This window comes from Oryzias latipes, chromosome 15 (assembly GCF_053564925.1).
Source record: "Oryzias latipes strain Hd-rR chromosome 15, Olatipes_Hd-rR_3.1".
Taxonomy (NCBI): domain Eukaryota; kingdom Metazoa; phylum Chordata; class Actinopteri; order Beloniformes; family Adrianichthyidae; genus Oryzias; species Oryzias latipes.
In genome coordinates this window covers 16789585-16809943 of record NC_136251.1, presented here as the reverse complement: position 1 = coordinate 16809943, position 20359 = coordinate 16789585, and the positions used below count along the sequence as shown (strand labels likewise).

At 37.6% G+C, this 20359-nt stretch overlaps 1 protein-coding gene across 3 annotated transcripts in view; it reads right to left on the bottom strand.

Annotated features, from left to right (window-relative positions):
• Positions 1 to 18877, bottom strand: part of hectd2 (HECT domain containing 2) — a 61631-nt gene extending 42754 nt beyond the window's left edge. Inside the window, exons 1-7 of one of the 3 annotated variants that reach the window (XM_011484259.4) lie at positions 18235 to 18877; positions 10236 to 10377; positions 3996 to 4134; positions 3793 to 3895; positions 3613 to 3702; positions 2962 to 3026; positions 1131 to 1176 (exon numbers count right to left, since the gene is read on the bottom strand). In XM_011484259.4, coding sequence (XP_011482561.1) covers positions 1131 to 1176; positions 2962 to 3026; positions 3613 to 3702; positions 3793 to 3895; positions 3996 to 4134; positions 10236 to 10377; positions 18235 to 18318 — 669 coding nt within the window. In that variant the 5' untranslated portion in view covers positions 18319 to 18877. Of the gene's footprint in view, positions 1 to 1130; positions 1177 to 2961; positions 3027 to 3612; positions 3703 to 3792; positions 3896 to 3995; positions 4135 to 5802; positions 5922 to 8660; positions 8841 to 10235; positions 10378 to 18234 lie in introns of those variants that run through there. The other 2 variants (XM_078932412.1, XM_078932413.1) reach the window with 2 other exon arrangements.
• Positions 18878 to 20359: the final 1482 nt, after the last annotated feature.

Sequence of the window (20359 nt, the reverse complement as noted above, 5' to 3'; positions counted from 1 at the left end):
GACATCGATTTTAATTTAGGAACTTTACTAACTGCATTCAAAATGCATCAATATCCTGCACAAACACATTAATGGACACCAAAAAGTCCTCAAAGGCACTTTGTTAGTGTTTGAGTGAACAAATGTCTGTGCTTTATGCCCTTAAAAGGCTTTTCTTTGATAGTCTGAGACAACCAAAAGCAGAAATTATGACAAAAATGAAATTCAAATCCCTTTAAGTGCCAGAAAATCAATTAAAAACAGGTTGGCAGCATTTGGTTTATAGTGAGATTGAGCTTTTCTGCTTTGTTACATTTCTGTTCATGTTCTTAATCTATTTTGGCTGCTCTTTCTTCTAAAGGGGTTTGTTACTGTAAAGTATGTCTCACCATACCACACCCAAAACTGGCCTCAAACTGCTGACCTTACTGAGCCAAAGGGCTTTTGTAAATTCTCTTAATTTTTTAAGACTCCGTTTTATGAACTTAATTACATTTTGATCTAAACAGCCTCAATATTCACATGCTATGCTATTTTTTATTTTTTTGTTGGACACAGTAGCAAGATAAAATTCTTGCAATTGTTCATTAAAATATGTTTTTCTATTGCTAGACAAAATAAACTATTATTTTTAATTCTATTTCAATATAAATTATAGTATTTCTTCTTTTAAATAAAGTTTTATATTTACCTTTTCTCTCAGGCTTACATAACTAAAGGCATTTAAAATGGTGTGAGATGTTTTTTAAGGGCTTAAACAAAAAAAATAAAACATTACTTTGCACACGTGCAAAGAGAATTCCTACATCACTCATGACCACATCAACTTTATGGATGAGTGGATAACTTGAAACAACGGAAGCTAAACATGACTTTTTTATGTTGTAAAAAAGACAACTGTGATCAGTCTTGAGACTCCAGCATCCATCAGTCCGTGATAAACCATCTGATCCAACTGTTTCTCAGCTTACATAGACCAGTCTGCAAAATTTGAATCACCAACATCATTTTTTAAATGGATCAGTTTTACTAATTTTAGTTTAGTTTTTTTGTTTTTGTTTATCTGGTTTAAAAGGGAATCCTTATTACAACATTACACATTCGTTCAATGTTGTAAATAAGCACTGAGAATGATTTACTATTTCCCTCACCTGAAGAAGGATGAAATATGCTCGTAGATCGTCTTTGGTTCGAGGTCTGAAAATAAAAACACACATCCAAAGCAGAAGCTGGATAACAAGTCAAGACGCACACACTATAGGAACATTTGGTCACACAAAAAGGTGTACAAACTATATTAATAAACATGTGCAATCGAATCTGTGAAAAAAGACGAGCAGAAATTTAACAGTAAGAGTAAAGGTGGTGCTACATGCCAGACATGGGCATTTTAAAAATATATCAGGTTTGAATATAAATATGGATGAAGTTGGTGGTTTGATTCTGACTGTTTTCTCCCAGCTGGTTCCTGTAGCCCTGTTGGATTTGTAAATCCACAAAAAGTATTAAAAAAAATAATAATAATAAAAAAAAAAAAAAAAAAGTAAATCCACAAAAAGATCTTATATTTCCAGACTAGTACCGGTAAGTGTTTTTTTAAATAGTAGCAGTGCTGTAGCCAGTATATGGACTTAAGAAGAGGAGTGATGTGGCGATTTCTTCTGGTTCTGGTTAAAACTCAGGCAGCAGCATTCTGAATGAGCTACAGCTTAGTTTCAATCCAGACTGTTACAGAAATCCAGCCAGCAGAAGATGAAGGCATAAATCAGTGCCTCCAAATGTTATCTGGAGATCTGTGGGTTTCATTTGATTGAAAAAGTTTCTTCCGACAACACAGTTCCTTTGAGATAACACATTAATACAAACTCAGGAAAACCCTCCGTTTTAGTGCTGCTTGATCTTAGTGCAACATTTGCATACCATGCTATGAAATCCTTCTCGACAGGATGGAAAAGTCGGTAGGATCATTATGGTACCTTTTGTGCAATTTCAATAAGATCTGCCTCACGTCCGGGTGTGCTGGGTCATTCCGTTCCTCACTTGACATGAGTAAAGCCTTCCAATGAACCAATAGCTAAATTGTCTGCCTTTTCTTCTCAGACAATCACATTCATATTTTTGCTTTTAAATTCACAGACGCTTATTTCTGTGTATTTTAGACACATTACAGGCCCTCCTCCTACCCCTTCTCCATCTAAAACAAAGCTTAGACTAGATCTCCACCACCATCAGTGTCTGGCTTTGAGATTTGAGCTCTGAGCACACAAGACGTCATCAGAGCCTAACCGTCAAACACTATGGACAGATTTTATGCACATCTATTATACCACTGATAAATGTTTATTCTTTTTGCATTCCTAACATCTTTCCTAATAGAAGTATATGACAGGAAAATGTTATGTTGTTCCCATTGGTAATCAGAAATGTAAAAGTCACCATCTCTTGTTGAGTATGTCAGGATTCAATTCTTGGGCTTCAACTGTTCAACCTGAACATATAAAAGCAGTTTAATTTCAGTTTCCTACACTCAACTTTATGTAGCTCAGGTGCCGAAAAGACCAGAGTCCTAGACTCTCAAAGCTGCTGCTTGGTGCAGCTAAATTCCTGAATTCAGTCAAATTTCTTTCAGTCAAACTATGACAAGACAAATATCCGTTTTTGGAAACAGGGAAAGAAGAGTAAAGGTAACTGAAGAGTGGATTTCTACTCAAATAAAAGCCTAAACCGTTACCCAAAAGGCTTAGAGTCAGTTAGGGCTCTAAATAACAGGCTGGTTGGTTTATAATCTTTCCACTAATGTTTGCATCAAACACGGAAAATTTCACTTCCTTTTTCCCCATCAGCTAATAATATTTTGCCTATAAATCCATAAATGTGTCTATTTTTTTCTTTGCAATTAATTGACATGAATTTAATAAAAAGTGCTAAAGAAAAATTGAAGAAGACTCGACAGAGATGACTGAGGGTTGGACGTTGTCTCACCCTTTCCACTCCCTCAGCAGGCTGTTAATGATCCCTTTCAGGACTGACTTCTGGATGTCTTGAGGCTACACACACCAAGAAAAACATGGTCAGTGTCAGCAGAACATTGGCTCAACATGCCTGAATGCGAGTGGCCCATGCAAAAAAAAAAAAAAAAGAAACGTTTATCCAGCTTTAAGTTTGCCAGAAAAGTCACTCTGACTAACTTTTACAAGTTTAAAAAACAGAATTCCTATATTGTTCCTGAGTTAACGTCTAACAAACATTTTTTTAATCATGTGACATTTGCAAACAGCGTGTTTTGTTGCCAGTAAAGTAGACATGTCATAGCAGACACATATAACAATCAGTTTACTTCAGAAGATCGTGCTTCATTTAAAGCTGCCTTGCAACTCTTTACGGTTCCAAGCTTGACGGAATTTGGACAAAATTAATAAACCTTACCCATGAAAGATTAGCTAGTTTGAGTGGTAACCTTTGAAATAATGTCATAGTTGACTATTTAACAGGGGTCTGGGGGTGGAACTGATTTTGTTGTTTGCTTTCAACTTGCAACAAAAAGAAACTAAACCCAAGGTAGCAGCAAATCTCATGAGATCTGAAGTACTTTCAGTTGCCAATAGTGCTTGTGTGTGTACAGGCATCTCTTACTGTGCCGAGCAGCGTATCATAGACAGCATTGACAAACTTTGCGTTGACTCCTGAGTCCTCTATTGTGTTGAATAATCCATTCGCCTCCCGCTGCAATATGGTACCATGAAAAAAAAAAAAATTAGGTGCCCATAGAAAAGCTGGTAAACCTGTAAAAATTGAATAAGTGTGTGTTTTCACCTTGAAGGCTGCGTTGATTTCAATGAAAGATTCGAAGGTGGTCAGATAAAAGTCTCTAACTTCCCTCCAGTCTCCTGATTGGGTAGCACGATCCATATCCTCTCTAGCATCAAATTACACAGACACAAGCACCAACTTGTTTGAAGAGTCAAATTAAATATTTTTAGTTTTTTTCCTATTATACACTGATTGATTATACTCACTGAAACTCTTTGGTAGTCTTGGTACGAAGTGGAATGATGGGGTCCAAGGGGAACGGGGCTTTGAGTTCTGGAGGCAGAGTGTCGATGGAGAGTCGGTGCTTCTGACGAACATCATTGCAGATTGGAGGCAGTTCTCTTCCTGAGGGTACACAAAAGCAGTTTCTTCTGGCAAATGCTGACACTGGCCATAAAGGCTCATGAATGCAATTTCTTCACAGACCTGCAGAGTAGATGGTGGCCTATACTTCTTATTAATTGTCTATCAGCCAATAAAATTAAAGAAAATGGCGTTAGAAATCATAAAAATTCAATTAACAAAGCTAAATGTTTTTATTTATTTATTTATTATTAGAAACAAAGGTGACACCCCTGCTTAAATTTCAACAACCCTGCCGTTGCATCTTTTAATGAGCTGGACACACTTGATGCAGGTAATTAGCAGTGCATAAACCGATCATTGTCCTCTACATCACTTTCAACCTTCTTGTACCAAAGCGTTTCAATCACACTTCCTTAAACCCATTTAAAAACACATTTGTGCACAGATGGCTGCAAAACACATAGGACCACCAACCTCCTAAATCTGGAGTTACCCACACCTCCTTTTTGTTCAGGCGTCATGATTAAATGTTTTGACCCACTAACAAAAAAAAGCCAGCAAAATGTAATCAAACATTCATATAAACCACTCCCCCAGAGGATCGGTCAAATGCGGAAAACACGTTTCGCACACCTAGGTGTGTGACAGAAAGTGGAACTTTCCTTCTTCTTCTTCTTTCTCAATGAAAACTAGTAATTGATATCTCTGTGAAACCACTCATGGGATTTTGTTGCACATTGCTAACTAATTTATTCAATTTTTCATAAACAACTTCTGCTACTTTATGGGACCTCTAATGTCTTCATCATATAACAACAACAACAACAATAATAATAAAATAGATTGCAGCCTTTAACTTGAGTCTCCAGTGAAACTATGTGTGCAGCCATGTTGGAATATACGTGCAAGGTGTAAAGGTGTGTCAATATCTTATATGCTTTTTGGAGAAATTCCAATTTTTATGTCATGTAAACACGTCTTCTGACCCTAACTATTTGCCTACCGCCTGCCCCGACTCTCACTTGGATTTTAGTCACTCTGTCTCTCCTCAGATGAACTTAACTTATTATCAACTCCTACCTGTCTGACCCTGATTTAGCTTTGTGGACTTTTAGCTCAGCTAATAAACCTGCTGCATTTGGATGCAGCCGTCTGCCTGTTCTTGTGACAGTGTCAAAAAATTGTCAAGGAACAACTTCTGACCATCAGTACGATTGCCTACCAGACATGTTTTATACAAAATAAATTGTCCTAGACAAATTACAAATAAAATGTAGCTCTGCCTATTAAAATAAAACATGCCCTTATGTCCGAAGCATTAACATTTGCTTCCATTTCCAGTAGATAAAAAATGTAGCTGTGTTTAATGAGCTAGTTTGATGCAGATGTCTATTTATTTGCACCACTGCTCGGTTGCTTTTTCTCCTCTGCAGTACAATGAGCTCCCTTGGCTGAAGAAAATTACACTATTAAACAGTTACTGTAAATAAATTTCACATGGGTGATGACAACCAGTTGCAAATCTATGTCTCCAAAGAGCATTAAAGACTACATATATCGAGAGAAGAATGAAAACAAGTCTGCAAGCACTTTTTGAATAATGAAAACTTTTTATTGTTGCTGTCTGGAAATATTAGGAGCAATATAAAGTTAAAAAAAAACTGAGAACAAGACTTTTTTATTTGATTTCTGCAGCCATCCACTAACCTTAATCAGCATGACCAGTCTTCAACAGGGGAGTACAAATCCTCACAATACAAAAATACACACAAGTGCAGGCCCATTTGTCTTCCCGTCCTCATAGTGATCCATCCTCCCTCCTTTATAATTGGCCTCCCATTGTATGTAGCCAGAGAAACCACCACGAACATCTCTGGCCAGGTGCATTGTGGGTGCTCATTTTGTAGGCTTGCACAGGCAGAAGATGAAAGGAGCACAGAGGCACACACAAGAACAAATCGGGTTTGTGGGCAGATGTTAAATCACTGTCAGCTTAGCTGAACTGGGCAGGGCTGCACTGTTTCCGGGCTGCAAATTTAAAGGCATCTGTCTTTTGAAGTTTGCTATATCATAATAGTATGTTATTTAAACTTTACCCCGTACCACAGTTTTATATATTTCATTTTAAACCGGATTTCTGGGTTTATTACCTGATTAAACTTAGTGCTCAAGAGATTTGGATTACCTTACTGTTAAACCATTGCAGACAAAGTAGCTCCCTTCTGAACTTATGAAGTGTGAAATATTGATTAAATTACTGAGACTTTAGAAGAATGCAAAGAGAAGCTTATCTGTGATAAGCGGCATCTGGATTCCAATAAATAAGGCTATAAAACTGAGGTTTTTAAGATTTATTTATTCTTTTTTTTTTAAGTTAGAAGTTTGCCAGATAGTTACACACATTCACAAACCTGATTGAAACTAAACAAAAATTTAAAACAACTGTGTCATGTTTCAAACATGTCAGCAGCTTGTATGAGTGTTATGTTTGCTGTCCGGATTGCATTAGAACATTTTGAACCCATAAGCAAATATCCCCAAAGTATCTCTCCCTTAATAAAGCCTCTCAATTCTGAATTGAAGACAGCTGCAAATGCAGGTGACGTCGGCTCAATCTGTGAGGGTTTCGCCCTTGTGTCTTTGGGTGGAGTTGGAGGTGGAGTTGGGGACTGGGCCAGCGCTTCTTTGTCATTTTATGCATCACTTATCTGCATCTTGACAGCAACAACCCTTGGTTGTCATGACACCTTTTTATCTTTAGAAGCACTCTGATGAACATGGTGTGCTCTTCATTGGTTTTTTTTGGTTTGTTATTTTCCAACACTCTTTACTTCAGAAAAAAGCTTTGATGCTTTATGAATAAAAGGTAAGAGGCCAAATCTGTAAAGCTCACATTAAATCATGATTTAATGATTTAGGGAATAAAAGAAACATCACATTCACAATTTTCCTTTGCCACAAAATGTTTGAGGAGTAAGGTCTAATTAAGAACACAAACATTAAATGACAGAATATTATGTCTTTAGCTATGATATAGTTATTGTAAAGTCACAAAAATTTTACAATGTCACAGAAGCTCTTAAAAGCGAGCTTCCTTGACACTTTAAGTTTGCTTTTGCTTTCTTCATTCCAGTTTTTTTTTAAATATGATCTGCAACCACAAATGCAATCCATATCAAATTCATCTACAATCTCTGCTATTCCACCCCAAAACTTTCTGAAGTTAGTGTCATGATAGGATAACAATTATTTAAATTATATTTCATAAAAAAAATGTCTTCATTTTACATTCTCAAGTCCACATTTGTGTAGAACCTAATAGTCTAGTACCAATGCTGTAAACCTGAAATTTGATTGGCCAACTCTTAAATTGTAGTCAAATTGAGACCAAGCTCCCATTTTCCATTCCCCTTTTGACACAAAAAGTCCATAAGAAACTGGTTTGAGAAAGGTGGACGGGTAAAAAGTCAGATTTTAAATACATGTATGCACAGCCACTAACAAAGATTCCAAATCTTTCAGAGTGTGTTAAAAAGAAAAACACACAAACAGTGCAAAACATTTCACTTCCACAATCAATCTTTCCAGACTCATTTAGCTGGGGATTGGTACACTTGCAGAATTACACACCTTCACACACACGTGTGTGAAGGTGGCATTTTTCCATAGAAGATAGGAAAACTCATTTCTCACATCTTAATTGGTACAGAAAATTCTAAGCTTTTTGTTCTCCTGCAGCAACCTCTCCAAGGGAATGCTGATTAATTGTCCTTTAAGTTCTAGCACAACCGTACTAGAACTTAAAGGTCTGCTCAGTTGGGATTCCACTAATACATCAAACCAAACGTTTTCACCTCTCAAATTGTTGTCAATTCATTTTTATATCACTCTATACCTGTCACTTCCTCAGAACCTCAAGAGAAGGGTATTTTTTAACCTCTTTAAACAGTTTTATATCACAAGAACAAGAGGAGTCTAAAGGCAGACCTCATCCCTACAATCCACAGAACGCGCTACACATTTCGGTGTGTACATGGTATGATACACTGCACTTCTGTTTTTATTCTCAAACCATATTAAAGAAATTGAATTTAACAAATTATGCTAATTTCCCCCTCAAATAAGGAAATTAGAAAACAAAGAAGATGGCTTTTGTCAATTTTTTTTCTTTTGTATGCAGTCATTATATGCAGCTGTAGTGCAGCAGTGCTCCAGCTGAGATCCATAAGCTTTCTAATCTTTTTCATCACAAGATGTCCTTTCATACTTCTTCCTTTAAAAATAACAGTCCGTTTTTCAGATACTGAACTGAAAGTAAAGGAAGATGACTGCTTTAGGACATGAAAAAAAAAAAAACTCTTGACAAAACTCAAAATAAAGCTAAAAACCCCCAATAATGTTTTACAGATGAAAGAGCACTTTGTGGTGATTATTCAGCAAGCTTGACGAGTGTATTCGGGTAAGAAAATGCGAAAATAACCAATGTGTGTGTGCATTGGGAGTTTCTCTTTCATATGGTTTTCATTTGGGGTGGAGGTTTGCATAATTATTCTGGCATCACTAACCGTGGTGACAAAGTGAGCCGGTGAGCTTTCCTCTGGGTCTCTGCTCACATGGCAGTCCAAAATAGTCCAGCCTTTTTACAGGAAGCAGCAACCCCACGGATCTCAAACCACTCATAATAAGTGATCAGTTTTCCAACTGACATGCCCTTACTGCCACTTTATTTCCTGGTATCTCCGAAGCTACATTCACAAAGAAAAAAAAAACAATCAAGCGGCTTTTCAGCACAGAAACCAGAAGTTCGAAATCAAAATCAAAGTGACAACACATGGCAGGAAAACTGCCTTTCAGTTGGAACTTAGTTTACCATATAAAGACAAAAACCCTCTAATTACAAACAATGATTTTCTGCAGGACAGAAGTTCTTTTCAGTTCCTTCTTTGCAGAAACTTCCATCGCCATTTCGTGAAGCTCAACATAAACAGAGCCTGAACACATATGTCAAGCGTAGTGTAAACAGAGCATGTAACACATCATTACATCCCAGACAAAACATAGATCTACTGCTTGGACTTCCTTACCATTCCCTCTAATATAAGTGGACGCCAATCTGATGAGGTCAGCAAACCATAATCTCAACACATAGTCACTTTTCTAGCACAGTTCCTAAAATCCTAACAGTTTTTCCAAAGACAGAAGAAAGCTCAAATGTGCCTAAATTTACTGGGTCGTTCTATAAAAAAAAAAAAAAAAAAGGAAAGAGCACCAAAATGTATATTTCTATCTAAAATTATTAAACCAACTGAAAAACTTTTTCACACTTTTGTAAATTTTTTTTGAGAAAGGATGGGTGGGATTTGGGAAATCTGACATCAACAGATTAGAGGATTTTTCCAGCCAATAATATGGCGATAATTATTGAACGAATTGGACAAAAGGTCATGCAGTTTACACTTTTCGTGTCAATTGTCAAACTGTTTATGTTGCTAAGCTTTTATATAATTTAATTTCTTTCTTCTTTTTTTCTTTTTTTTTGGCCCTGCTCACTTGGCACCTATAGCTTTCCATCCCTAAAACAAAAAGCAGAAACATAAACAAACTAAATCTGTTCTTTAAGACTATCCATCCATCATCTTAATCCCTTTTGGGGTTACGTGGTTGCTGGGGCCTAACCCAGCCACTGCTGTGCGAAGGCAGGATAACTTCTAAACTGAACGCCAGGCTGTTGCAGGGCCACTTTTAGGACTAAATTTGTCTACCTAATCACATTTTTAACATGTTTAATAAGATGCCCAAGTAAGATCTCATGTTTTATTCAACACAATAAGGCACTCAGCTGTTTGCCCAGCCGTTGGATAAAGACCAGAAAGAAGTATAAAATTCTTAAGCAAACATGTCAATGTTTCTTAAAAGTATCTTATATGTAGCTAAATGTATCCTTAACAATAAATTACTAAATTTATTAGAGCAGCTACAATAATATAAAAATATATATTGTTTAGAACTAAAACTTAAAAATCTAACTTTATTTCTTTTGTTCTGTTTTAGAAATACAGAAACTCCCTCTGAGAAAGAAAATCACCCAGGTCAGGTTGAGAAAGTGTTATGCTTTAGGAGCAGGAAAAGTGTGAACTCACCGTGTCTGAGTCCCACTGTGCTGGTCAAGGTGCCCGCAAAGCTGGCAGGAAAGCCCCGCCCTCCTGCATCCCTTTTTTGACTAAGAGATGAAATGAAGTTACCCAGAGATGGAAATGGCTGCTTTGCTCCTCGTCCCAAAACCTGTGACGCAAAAAAGTAAGATAATTTGAAAAACAAGGAAACAACATGAAAGTAACCCTATATCTGAAGTTCACCCCCCCCCCCCTGCAGCCTGCGTTCAAGTGGCCACTTCCAATGAAAAGTCAATGTCAACAAACGTAAATGCACATTTCGGGCTTCAACGTTTAAAACTATTGCGTTCACACGTAGTTACGCAAGTTTCTACGACCATTTTTGGCTCTACGTACAAAACGTGCAGCCATTGAATGTGAAAGTCAAACCAGGTTGAACTTTGAACAATCGGGGACTCTGATTTGGTAGCGATGTATGAATGACCTCCATTTTAACTAATGGAGATGCCAACCATTTGAAAATTAATCATGGAGGAGAAATGAAAAATTGGCGTTTGAGCCCTGCTGGAATTATATGACACCAAGTCTTTAATGTACAGGAATAGAGCTGTGATAGGAAAAGTCTGGAACAAGATTTACACCGCTTTCGCACCAAGCCTCTTCCAACTGTAGCTGGCGGACATGTGCTAGTAATCAGAAGAAAAAAGAAAAAGAATCCCTTCCCTGCTTGTCCAGTGTGAACACCATGAGCTAAACGCGCGTCACAGGTCTGGTACGTCCAACGCTTCATAGTGGCTAAATTAACGTTTTAATACAAAAATACAGTGATACTGTAAGAAAACAAGAGGTTGTAGAATACCAGATAATAGCTCCATTATGACAGAAAACAAGTCTAATAAAAAAGTCTAACAAGTTTTCTTATTTCTTTTACCAAAAGAAAATTTGAAATACAAGATTACAACTTTCGTTTCTTTATCTCAAAATGGATTTTACTAGGTAGCTGCTCTTTCCCAGTTTCTGAGACACCTATTAAAGTCGCTAAATGGATTTGCGTTCCCAGATGTTGAGGTTTTTTCACCAGAACTCCTTAAACAAATCCAGCCTCTGGGCTGCATGAACAGACAATGACTGCATTACCAAAACTAAACAGATGAACACAACATTTATTTTATGGTCCCTGTGATTAACTGCAGCTCCAGGTCTCTCTGAGCTGCAGCCACAAGCACAACCGGAGGCAGACACGAAAAGAACAAGAATGAGGGATATGAAGCAGTAAAAGGAAACAGAAAGCAAGGAAAAAAAGAGGGGAAAAAGAAGACAGATATATAAAAGGATGATATATAAAAAACAATTGGAGGATATAAAAAAAGGATGAAAATGTGGTATAAAAAAGGTAAGACTGTTTTGGAGAGTTATACTGATAAAAAAAGAAAAAACAGAAAGACAGGAGGAGTGGAGAGTAAAATGCAAGTTAAAGAACAAAAGGAGAAGGGGGGATGAAAAGAAGAAGAAGGAGGTGGAGTGTGGGACAGATGATCTGCAGCCGCTCCTGACTGCAATACATAGTCCAAAGAATGGAGGTTATAAATGAAACCGCAGCTAGTCTCCCGCTCAAAACAAATCTGCCTTCAAACAAATCCCCAACACAGAAGTCTGTACTCGATATCATTCTTTCCTCATTCCCAACGCAGCAAACACTTTCACGCAGAGAGGTGACAGGCTGTATTTTCCCAGGAATCCCGCCACCGCATGTGTGCACGCAGACAGACGCAGACTGTGTGTATGCACCCGTGCACGCACATGCCGGCTCTTTAGGACGGGAAGTGAAGTGCCTTCATGAGACATGACAGCTTCCTCACTCAGATCTGATCAAACAAGTCGAAAGACCCACAATGGAAATCACAGAGCACAAAGCAGCCGTTCGAATCCCTAACAAGAACTGCAGATGCGTCTTCGACACCGAAGAAAGAGCTGTGAATAGTACTTTGGTCTCCACATCATGAGGGCCTCTCCTTTTTGTTTGCATAAACCGTGAGAAAAGTCTCCAAAGTCTGTTGATGTGTGCGAGTAGAACTGCATTCATTTTAGATTAAACTTGAACCCGACCCTGGAGTGATGGCGGGGAAAGCATTAACCACGCATATTATCCTGACACTTACCATGTGTTTGTAACTTCCGACACTTCCTGAATGGGATCAAAAATAAAGATATAAATATGAGGAGAATGTGTCAGATGGGATGGGCTTTCCCGCTGTCTTTAGAATAAAATCAATCTCTCATATAATATCTAATCAACAGAATCTCACATTGTCATGTTTCCATTGGCTGTTACTGGGAAACATTTTGCCTTGTAGACCCACTTAAATGTTCGATCAGGTTCAAAGTCAAACTGCACAAGTTTGGCTTAAATGATAAATGGCTCTATTCTATCAGACATATTCTGGCAGACTTGGTCAATTGGGTTTTGTTTCACAATGCCCTTTTGAGAGGGGATCAAACTGCCAAGACCGTTTCAATAACTGCTTGTTTAGGGGCAACATTTATCCATTTTCTTAACCCACTATATCCCTTTTGGGCTCACAGGGTTGCAGGAGCGTGTCCCAGCAGGGTACACCCTGGCCAGGTCACCAGTCTGTTGCAGGGCCATACAATCCCTCAGATTAAAAATTGAAGGAAAAAAAAGTTAAAAAGAAGTTATTTTTCAATTAAAAATTTAAAAATAACTTCTTTGTGATGTAGAAAATACACCCGTGCATGCTCCACAACGGGGGGGGGGGGGGGGGGGGGTTGCCCTGCACAAACGGTTCCGTCCACAGCTAAGAGGCCAATTTTTGATAAACTCCTGCCACTCTGCAGAAGCTATGTACTAGAAAACGAAAAAGGTCTTTTGATTTTGGCTAAGTTCGGCATAAGCATACTTAAAAGATCAGTGGGAACGCTGTTAAAATAGATCAAAAGATTATCTGAGTTTCATCTTAAATTAATAGCACTGATTTAGGTATTAACCAGTTTTTTTAAGCAACAATATGTAATTTTGTTGTATTTTGATCATGTTTGTAATTGATATAAACATCAATTTGTCTTGAAAATAATAGCTACTTCAACTTCAGGAGAGAGAAAAAATCTGAAAACACATCATCATCCAGCTAAAATGGCCCCGTAGGTTAATTTAAAAACATCCCAGTGACAAAAGAGGAGAGATCATTAAAAAGCAATATTTAAATTATGAGCTAAAAGAAATTGCATAAACATTGCTGCTTCATTTAACCAAACTCTTAGTACATTTTACTCCCCTTTCCGAATCATTCCAGCATCACAACTAACAGATCAGCAGATCTTTCCAATGAAAATGTGGTGACTAGCACAGCAGCTCAACATGTATAAATATCACAGCATATAATTTCTTCATTTGTTTATGAGCATGGATTGGTTCTCTGTGTTTAACCCTTTGGAAATTAGATGTTAGCAATTCAAAATAATTTTTATCCTAGGACTCATGTTCACACTCAACAGCAACTTGCCTTCAAAACAGTAAAAAGCTGCAAATTTAGTCTCTTAGTCTCTTCACACATCCTATTAATGTGCCAATTTTTGGGCTATAAAACGTTCTTAAACTATTCAAATGAAACTACAATAATTAATGTTAAACAAAAACGTATATTATATGAGTTAAACAGTCCTTACTGATATTGTATCAGTCTGTTTAATATTGATATTGTATTGTCTGTTTAACCATTTCCTGTATGTGTTGTGTATATAATCACACCCTTTCTGAAAGAAAACAACACTCTCTTGTCCTTTCATTAGGAACCAGCCTACAGCAGCTACAAGATAATCAGAGCTCCATGGAGTCTGTACAGAGACAGTGTACATAAGCTGAGGAAATGGTTCCCAACTCAAATTTTTTTTTCTACTTTTTCACATTTGACAATAATTAACCTTCTTCGCAGCATTATTTTTCTCTCTCTCTCACAGATTTTTGTGATTTTAGTTCAGTTCTGCTCTTCTTAGCCATCCAGTTTAAGAGGAAATTCTATATTCTGGATTAGATCCACCAAACCAAATCTGTTAGAAATTTTACACTAATCTAATTAAATTCTCCTCTTTGATGAAATTTGTGTCAAGCGTAGTTAGGACCTGCCTAAATATGAAAGTTTTGGATGATAATTTTCTCATTCGGCCTACAGACAAAATGTGTGTAGCTGCTGTACATAAAACATTCCTTTATTTAAAAGCTGAATGTTGCCACATCTGGTTGAGGTCCGGCACTGGGCTTACAGATGTGTGCAGATGTGTGCCGACTCTGGCTCATATGTGAAGTGAACAGGGCTTGGCTACACAGACTTGGATTGCAGATTGTCCAGAATGTTTAGAGGCACTTGTGCTCTGACAGATCATGGGACTGACTCCAAAACTCTATGAACAGGTGATGTTAGGTTCATGAAATATGGGTCAAAGAATGTAAGCTGCATTTAGCTAAAAAAAAAAAAAAAAAAAAAACTAGACCCAGTTAGAGGCACCTAAGTCATTCTTGTGGCGCAAAATGACGTGTACAATGATTTGTAATAAGGGTGAGATCAACCTAGTGAGTCATTATAACCACAAGAGAAGAGATCAGCAACAAATTGGTCCATGGCCCCTTTAAAAATGCAACTCAGTAGTATTACTTTTTTTTTGTTTGGTTGTTTTTTTTTTTGTTTTTTTTTTTTACCCTTTAGCTGATCCCTTCAGAAGTTACTACACAAAACTTTTTTGTTTTCTAAATATAATTGAATTGAACTGAGAGTAGGCACAACTCCATCACCCAACTAAAGAAAATGTCATTGTGGGCAGATACCAGACAGATTTGTTTCTGGTGTCAATAGTTGTGTAAACCTTACAAATAGACCCGAGAAAAATTGGCATTGATAAGACATTTGTCTCTACAATCTATACATCCATTTTCTGATTCCTCTAAATTTTCGGGGTCACGGGGCAGCTTGTTCCGACAACTGTTGAGCAGGGTTTGTCCTGGAAAGGTTTCCAGTGTGTCACAAGGCTTTCCCTATAATGAATCTTGTATTTTGTGCTGGTGCCTAAAGAATTCAGATTTAAAGCAGCAAATAAAATGCTTACATTTGTTTTCCTTGATTCTGGGTTGAGTTTCTTTGCATAGATGAGGACTTTAGTCTTTGGCCTTATTTACAGCAGGGTTGTTAAAAAGTCTTGTCTCATTTGAATGGATGTGAGAGCTAATCGGAGCAGCACAAAAAAGGACATACCAATTTCAAATACAAGCAAATAAAGGATCCAGCCAACCATTGAGTGGAAGAAAAAAAGAAATTATGCATTGTACATAAAAAATAAAACTATATGAGATTGATCCACCCAAGAGTGCAGTGTGAAAGCAAACCAAAATCAATGAAATTGTCAATTTTCTCCATTCTCCGCCTGTGTCATCCGAGTCCTGAAGGTTAAATTTCCACTGGTCTGTCTCCAATGTGTCTCCAATGTGTTGACACAAAAAAAACAGAAGAACGTTCATTAATCAATCGTAATGTTTACATCGCCTCTGTCATGTCTGCGGTCCACATCTGTCCCTCCGCACTGCAACACAAGCTTTACGAAGAAGTTACCTTTCCAATCCGTCAAAGCTTACATTTTGTGGCAAAAAGCTGGGGAACCGGAAACATATCTTGGGTCAGGGTTTCAAAATAAAAACGTATTCTGTACTTTCAAAATAAAACTTTATAAAGACTTAATTTCATATTTACTTTGACGTGCTCACATGTTGACACACGTTGACACTACAGATAACACCACCATGGATGACAAAAGTTTAATTATGGAGGTTCAAAAACATAACATCATATATGACACAAAACTTAAGTAAGGAGAATCATTGATTGTTTAAGTGTTTGGATGAGAAAAGAGAGCAGGACGAACTACTCGACACGGGGGTGACAAGACAAACCACTGCTCCAAGATCAAGGGGGGGGGATGAACCAGAGAAGCATTGGATCCAATGTAAAATAACTGACGGTCGTGAGACGGACTCCCCGCACAACACAACAGACGCAGACAGACCAGTGTAAATTCAGAGTTCGATTTGACCATTGACTATATACAGAACTGGACTGAGTAACCCCTCCCCCCTTGTGTTTCAAACAGAAGGTACATTCTGGTCCCAAGAAGCCAAAATTCCATTGATTTCTATTGAGAAATAAACAACTATTACTCAGTTATTAAATTTGTCAGAATAACCATTCTTGCTCAGATACCTTACATTATCAAGTTCTTGATTATCTCAATTCCTTTTTCATGACATTTTTTCTGCAGTGACAGTTGTTAAAAATAATAATGAGACCACAGACAAATAACTACTTCCGATTGAAGCGGGGAAAAAGGCGCTTATAGGATTTTCTTCATTTTAAATACTTCTTCATTCGAAGAAATTAATATTTCGGGACCGATTAAATTATTCCAGTGGAACGATGAAATTATTCAGTGGAAACGAATGACTATTTCTTGAGAACGATATACTTTTCGTGGTAAGGAAATCCTAATTCGTGGGAATTATTTAACTATTATTCTTACCCATGTAATGTCACGGGCTCTGTAGATTGCCGAGAGTGGTTGCTATTGAAATGTCAAGTCAGACCAAAAACCGACGATTTATGGTTCCAACAAGGCGATGTCCATATTACAAAAAAATGGTGATTGAATTGACCTCATTTCTTTGGAACTGGAAGCAAGTCATTTTCTATAAATGATGTCACACTCACTTAACCTTAAGCTGTAAACCTTTTATCACAAGGAAGCACAACATGACTCTGGAAGATCTAGTCTTCAGATAAATAGGTACACCCCATTCAGGTCAGGGGGCCCCCTGCATTCTACTTTTCTTTAATCTATGTGGTCCTTCTGCGCATTGAGTAATGTTTATATTTACTAATACACCATGCCTGTAAATACTTTAAGGATAGGAGAAAATCCCATTGGGATTATCAGACATACTTCCAGGAGCAGCTCTCCATAATTGTCTGCAAAAAAAAAAGAAGACATTTTTACAGAGAGAGCCAGCTGTGTTCAAATATTTTTTTGTTTTTTGTTTTTTTTTTTTTTTTGGGGGGGGGGGGGTGAGTTAAACAAAGACAAGCCTTTTTAATCATGGCTTATAGTCGTCTTATAGTCGTTGCTTAACTACTTCAGATTTCACTCAACTTGAGCAGCCATGGGATCAGCCTGAAGCTCTGAGAGTGAAACCTCAAAAAGAAAAAGTTTTAAAGAGGGTTTATAGCATTTCCAGACTCAAGCAGGGCGAGTGTGAGCAGTGACAGGCTGCTCGCTGGTCAAAACTATCCGCTGCGCACATTCCTGCTCCCTGACACAATGGAGATGACATCAATCAAGGAGGCTTTGCAAGACACAAAAAAAACACATCACACTGCACACAGATGACATCACCAGCTCCTGATGCAGAGATGCCAGGAGTCAAAATTGATGTAGCTGTCTCACAAGTTATTTCACTTTCTTTAAAACCCGTAGTTTTATACTGACAGGATAACATGTAAGAGAACTCTAAAAATATATATAAAACATGAGGAAGAGCAGATCTAAAGTAAAGATTTTGAGCCAAGAGGAAGAGGAACAATTATAATTAGACACAGGAGCAGTTTTGCTGTTCTGTGGTTTGGACCCTCTTTAATTCTGAGTCATGTTTGAGTTGCATAATAAAGAGTATCCTGCATTTCCAGCACATTCCAGCATGGATGCAAAAAGGACAAATTAAACCAATCAGAGTAAAGAGTTGGGCTGCAAAAAGGACTAAAAACAGAAGTGTGGCATTTGACTAACAAAGCAGCAAAAGTGGAGATTTTATGCATAAGAGAAGCATAATTTTAACAATGAATGCATGAAGCTGCAGCAAAAAAAAATGCTTGTTGATTTCTACTTTCCACATGAAAATAATGCATATGATCAATGTCCCCAGTAAGATTTATGGTTAAGGGATGGTGAGAAAAGGAGCTGAAAGAGGTGTGCTTACAACAGAAGAAGAGTTGCTGTAAATTGGTGGAAGCCTCTCTCTGTCCCTCTCAACTCCTGACAGTGCAGAATGTTCTCCATCCATCCTCTTCAAGTGGAACAGCGGAAAAGTTGTTGTTGTTCTCTCTCCTTTTCCTTGGAAAGACTTACTCCCCTACAACCTCTGTGTTCCTGCTCCTCCAAGAGCTGAACATATTTTCTCCGGCGCCAGCTCTGACCTCCAGTTCAGTCTTTCCTCTCCGTTTGCTCCGTTGTTTGATTTAAAATCAGGGAGATTTCACATCCTAGTAGAAAAGGATTGAAATCTACCTTCGTCGAACAGGTGGGCTTCCCGTTACGCACACAATCTGACGCACGAACTTTTCCAAAAGCTGTGCGTAAAAGCTTCCCTTCGGTTCAGTTACGAAGCAGAAAGTAACTGTTGTTGTAGTCCTTATTTCGTTTCAAACAAGTTTCAAAACACGTTCAGAATTAAAAAAAATAAAAAATCTACTCATTCCTACGACGCTCCTTACGCCGCTTCTCCGCGTCGTCCGTCGGGGAGGCAGCACAGCTGCGGGCCGGCGCCATGTTTGGAGAAGGAGGAGGAGGAGGAAAAGAAGGAGGATGTGGCGCCTGGAGAGAGGAATCAGAAACGTTGCAAACAAATAAAGCGCGCGCGCGCACACAGAAAAACGTCAAGGAAAATGTGCATAATGCAAGAAGTTGCTAAATATGTTGAGTAGAAACCAAAGAGCCAGGTCCACGTGTTATTATTCAAATAGTTAAAAAACGAAAATGCTTTCCCTTGTTTTATTGTATTTATCTTTTTTGTTTAGATTGAAATGCAAACAACATTTCTATAAAACATGTAGAAGCATACAACTCCTATGTTTTGCTACTATTGATATTATAACATATCCAAAAACTATCAATTTTAAAAGTACTAACATATAAAAATGTACAGTTTTTGTCACAAAACAATATCATTAAAAATAAAAATCTGATTAATTTTGAGACTGAAATGTAAAAATATATATATGGCAAAGCCTAAATGCTTTAAATTGAGAACCCACGCTTCTTATTTTTGGTGTGCATCACCCCACAGGACCAGGTTGACATTGTTGCCTTTTTAACCACAGATGTGTTTTGCATCATCCTACATTTTTATGACTTGGGGGGCCTCAAATCTGTACTCCACCCTGTCTGCAGCTTGATGTGCCTGATGCTACAACAAAAACCTGTTGGAGGTGGTACTATTAGTTTGTGTGAGACACACTGTGAAGCATTATACTAGAATGGAAGCAAATGAACTTGTGTTGATGCTTGAGAACATTTGGTTTTATGATTTCTGTATAGAGCATTGCAGTTGGACTTCAGGAGCATTATGCAAGAGCTGCTGAACTACTTTTGACAGGTGGTTTAATGAGCTGTGGACTTCTTGTGAAGATGAACATCCACTTGCCTTAAAGGTTTGAATGTAAACATCAGGGAGAGAAGGTGGGTATATAAATATATGAATGAAAGACTCACTGCAGAGCAAACTCTAATAGTGGGATATTTAAAATTGTTTTAATCCTTCTGTGTTCCTTTTTTGGGGTGTATATGAAACCAGACAAAAAACCTGTGAAACACAGATCTTTATTGTACTTTATCATAAAGAGGTAAGAGGTAACGTCTTTGTTGTTGATATATAGAGTCTGAAGACTTTTCTTCCAAAAAATCTGAAACTTGGATTCATTCTGACTACTGAACACATTTCTTTTTCTTTATTCATCTGACTTAAGCTCCAGTCTAGGACACTTGGCATTATTTCCATACAAAGTTCATATTTATTTCACCTTATGTAATTTAGTTTAAGTTACATTTCTGGATGCTGAAGTAGATTTTCTTGACTGTTAATGGTTTTTCAAGGTACCTTAGAGCCCCAATGTGTCTGATGAATTAGATGTGATCATGACAATTCTTACTCCAGCTTGACAGTTTAAAGGCTACACACTTCCAACCTTTACCTTTACACTTTCTTCACATTTTCTTTTATCTTTTTTGAATTTACAGCAGGGCAAAAACGTATTTGGCAGTCACCAATTCTGCAAGTTGTCCCACCTAAAAAGATGAGAGAGGTCTGTTATGATCATGAAACCCTA